This window comes from Tupaia chinensis, unplaced genomic scaffold (genome assembly GCF_000334495.1).
Source record: "Tupaia chinensis unplaced genomic scaffold, TupChi_1.0 Scaffold000270_2, whole genome shotgun sequence".
Taxonomy (NCBI): domain Eukaryota; kingdom Metazoa; phylum Chordata; class Mammalia; order Scandentia; family Tupaiidae; genus Tupaia; species Tupaia belangeri.
Genome location: NW_006159751.1, coordinates 3,104,980 through 3,108,878, shown reverse-complemented (window position 1 = coordinate 3,108,878; position 3,899 = coordinate 3,104,980). Strand labels below are relative to the sequence as shown.

General features: G+C 48.7%; 1 protein-coding gene across 3 annotated transcripts in view; it reads right to left on the bottom strand.

Annotated features, from left to right (window-relative positions):
• The window catches only part of LRIG2 (leucine rich repeats and immunoglobulin like domains 2), a 67,569-nt gene extending 64,280 nt beyond the window's left edge, over positions 1-3,289 (bottom strand). For all 3 annotated transcript variants that reach the window (XM_006149613.3, XM_006149614.3, XM_027772311.1), the window contains exons 1-2: positions 3,261-3,289; positions 2,792-3,219 (exon numbers count right to left, since the gene is read on the bottom strand). In XM_006149613.3, coding sequence (XP_006149675.1) covers positions 2,792-3,030 — 239 coding nt within the window. In that variant the 5' untranslated portion in view covers positions 3,031-3,219; positions 3,261-3,289. The remainder of the gene's footprint in view (positions 1-2,791; positions 3,220-3,260) is intronic.
• Positions 3,290-3,899: the final 610 nt, after the last annotated feature.

Here is a 3,899-nt window from a genome sequence, read left to right as displayed (position 1 = left end):
GTGGCCCCTCTCCCTCTACTCGCAGGTATCGCATTTTCAATGACCCCTCTGGAAGACAACTGTTTATAGCAGAGATAGTGTAAACGGGAGAGGGGGAAAGGGCTGAGGGTCAAACATAGGATAAAAAACATATATATATGTATACATATGTATGAAAGTAGAAATGGAATAGTATTGGTGATAACATGCTTGATTAAGACACTATGCAGTTTATCCTAGATGGGAAACTACATTTAGTGTGTTGTGATGATGCTCAGGGAATGAGTGTTAGGTAATATAATTTAATAAAAAAAAAAAGCAGGAGGAAAAAACAAAATGCACATTTGATGACTGCAGCGAGGTGTATGGACACAGCTGGGTACTACTTTATAGTATGTTCATTCTACTCACGGGTTTATGCCTAGGGTCAGATTTGGGTACATGTATAGGTATGTTTCAGCTGTGCTAGCTATTGGATATATTTAGACTAATTGAGTTCATTGGCAGAACAATTGAATGGGGGAGGCGGAAGGCATGGAGGGCTACCATGGATGCCAGGGACAATGGAGGAGGAAGATGGGACATGGCAGAGGGTAGGGGATGGGGAATCAGGGATGGCAAGACAAAGGGCAAGGTATGCAGGATGTAAGAATTGGAAAATTACTTGCTGAGAACATGTATGTTGATGTGCTTGATTGAACCAGTACACAGTGTATTTTGGATGGAAAATTAAAAAAAAAAAAAAATTACTTTAATGGGGCCAGCAGATGCATAATGGTTAAGTCTCTGGACTCTCATGTAGCTGACTGCAGTTTTAAGTCCCGGACCTGGCAGCTTAAAACTCATGCTGAGCACGTGTGCACACGTGCCCAAAATCCCGAGAGAACAGAGAAGGGATTGTACTGTGGCCATCCCCCTTGGGGGTGATTTCTCACTTTCTATCCATCTGTCTTTCTCTGCCTCTCTGGCGAGCACATGCACCCTATAGCAAAAACAAAAAAGAATTATTTTACTTAACTGTATTCTTCATCATCATTTTATTTTTTTAACTTAACCAGAGAGAGACAGAAAGAGGGAAAGTGAGAAAGCAAATGGCCAGGTCCAGGACTCAAATCATGGTCAGCCATGTGGGAGTCCCACACCTCAACCACCATACCAACTGCTGGCCCCTAGTCTGAGTATTTTCAGACATTTCAGCATTCTGACTGTGACCTATCACATGAAATCAGATATGGAAATTTCTGCTCCTGGTGTCATGTAGGAGCTCAAAAAGTTTCAAATTTTGGAGCATTTCCACTTTTCAGATTAGGGATGCTCGGTCTGTACTTCTTAATCTCTGCAACAGAGACCTTCTATTTGTATTCTATTTCCAATGAAAACTAAGTAGCCCCTCTTTATTTATTTATTTATTTTGGGGTAAGTTATTGCCTTCGGACACATGCACTGAGGGTTGGGTCCAGAGACAGCAAGAGGGAAAGTGAAAAATCACCCCCCAGTGGAGATGGCCAGCCTTCTCCATTCTCCTCCCAGGATTGACACATGCCTGTATTTCAAGCCACTGGGTCAGACTTGAACCACAGTCAGTCAAGAGAATGTAACTGTTATACCATCTGCTGGTCCCAACCACATATATATATACTTGAGAGGTTTTTGCTCTAGGGCGCATGCGCTTGCCAGACAGACAGAAAGAGACAGAGAACGAGAAATCACCCCCCGGGGGGATGGACCGCTGCAATCCCTTCTCCATTCTCCTCTTGGGATCTTGGGCACGCACGCATACGTGCCTGGTGTGAGTTTTAAGCCACCGGATCCGGGACACGAACCACAGTCGACTACATGGGAGTCCAGCAACATAACCATTATGTTAACTGCTGGTCCCAACCCCTCATATTTTAATTGCACCTCCAGCTATTCTTTTTAGTGATGACTTTTTTTAGAGCCGTCTATTAGAAGTCTGTCAACAAACATGTTGCTCAGTTGGTGGCAAAGAAATAACTGTAAGTTGGCAGTTAAGAAGCCTCATAATTGCAACATTTAATACCTCCTGTTGTTCAGGCTGACTCAAAACTACTTAGCTCTCCAGGTGCCACTTTCTGATACAGGCCTGTTAACATAAACATTTAGCAATGGAAACTCCAGAATACTTGCGCCTCATACTTAAAGACCTTTGGATTCTTTGCCACAAGAAAATACACTGAAAACAAAGCAATACATGATTTTGGAATAAATACTCCTTCCCTCTTCACAGTGAATCTTAAATTAGATTTTATGGGATGCTACCTATAAAGGTGTTCTGGGTTAGTACTGGCGCTCCTGATAAATGTTTTCGATCTTATGATGTATCAAAACTGCAGAACAAAATGAGCCAATATGCGAACTAGGGAAAAAAATGGAGTACATAAGCCTTCAGAGGTCGCGGTCTGAGGACCATTCAAGCTTAAGTACACACCCAAGAATGCAGTCCAAAGTGAGCCAGATGTACCACTGTGTTCAATCCGCCCCCAATCACCCAGAATGTTACTGCTGGTGCCCAGGACCCGTGAGCCTTTAACACTGAATTTCCCCAGCCCAGGAAATCAGATTCCCTGGCTCCAAGATTTCACTCTGGTCTTCATACAAGCCTCCAGTAATCTTAACAGCGACTCTGTCAAGCTTCCACCAACCAAAACAAAGTTCACAATACTGTAATGGCAATTTCCTTCAGAACTTAGACTCCCCACCACGCCCTCCAACTAGGCCAAGTTCCCTCTCGTCCTCCGAGAGACGGGAGCACCCCCATCTCTCGGCCCCTCCGCCTGGCAGCTCTACTCACAGACTGACAGTGTCGGGGGGCAGCGGGGCCTCCAGCACCCTCCAGCTCGGCGCGGGCAGTTTCCTGCGACTGCAGTCCAGCACAGGAATGCGGCAGGAGCAGAGCGTGGGGCAGAGGCCTGCCTGGGCGGCGGGCAGCAAAAGGAGGACGGCCTGGGCCAGAAAGAGGAGCCGGGAAAGTGGTCGGGACCGACACCCTAGCAGCTGCCCCTTCCGAACGCCCCGGGGCGCCGCCGCCATTTTCCCCGCGACCTGGACTCGGCCCAGAAGAGCCGCCTGCTAAAAAGGCGGCTCGGCGGAGATGTTTGGCAGCGCGTGACCACCTGAAGCCCTGGCTGTCGCTGTACCCTCTAAAAGCTGGCCAGGGGTAGATGCGGCACGAAGGCGGGGGCGGCGGCGACGGACACACGGCAGAAGCCCGACGGACACCTCTGGTGTCGAGGGACACCCGGCAGAAGCCCGACGGACACCTCTCGCCCGCCCCGCCCCGCGACGCAACGTCCTCACGCACAAAAGTCAGCCAATCGGTGCCACAAAACGAGTTGCGTCGAGGGCGGGGCTTCCTAAGGGGCGGGTCGGAGAAACCGGCCTCCTATAGGAGGAGGCTGTGAAGGTGTTCCGCGACTTCGGGTGTCCACCTGGAGTTCTGTCGCAGTTCTTTCGCTGGGGGGCGCAGTGGCTCCCTAAAAGGGAACGCTCGGGCGAAGTGCTTTGAGTCTGCAGGTATGTCTACTATAGCACAGTAGTAAGAAAGGAGCTTTTATCTTTTGTGGGTTCTAAGAAAGAAGAATGGCTGGAGGGCTGCCTGGCAAGTCGCAGAGCTTCCATCCTAGCTTTGGCGTCCAGAGACGAGCTGGGACTTCCTCTGCTGCCTGCTGCTAGTCTGCTGCTCTTGCTGCTCGCAGATGGGGCGGCAACTCCACCTTTCCAACACAAAGCGTGTTATGCCTATCTGTTTATGCCCCATTATTCATCTGTGCACCTCCTGTTTCCGTTCTATTATAGCTTGGTGTTCACTAAATATTGACGGGACCGCACCTGCAGGCATGTCTGTAGGAAAAATGCCCTTCTTTCCTCCGTTTTGAGGATACTGTCCTAGGTAACACGCT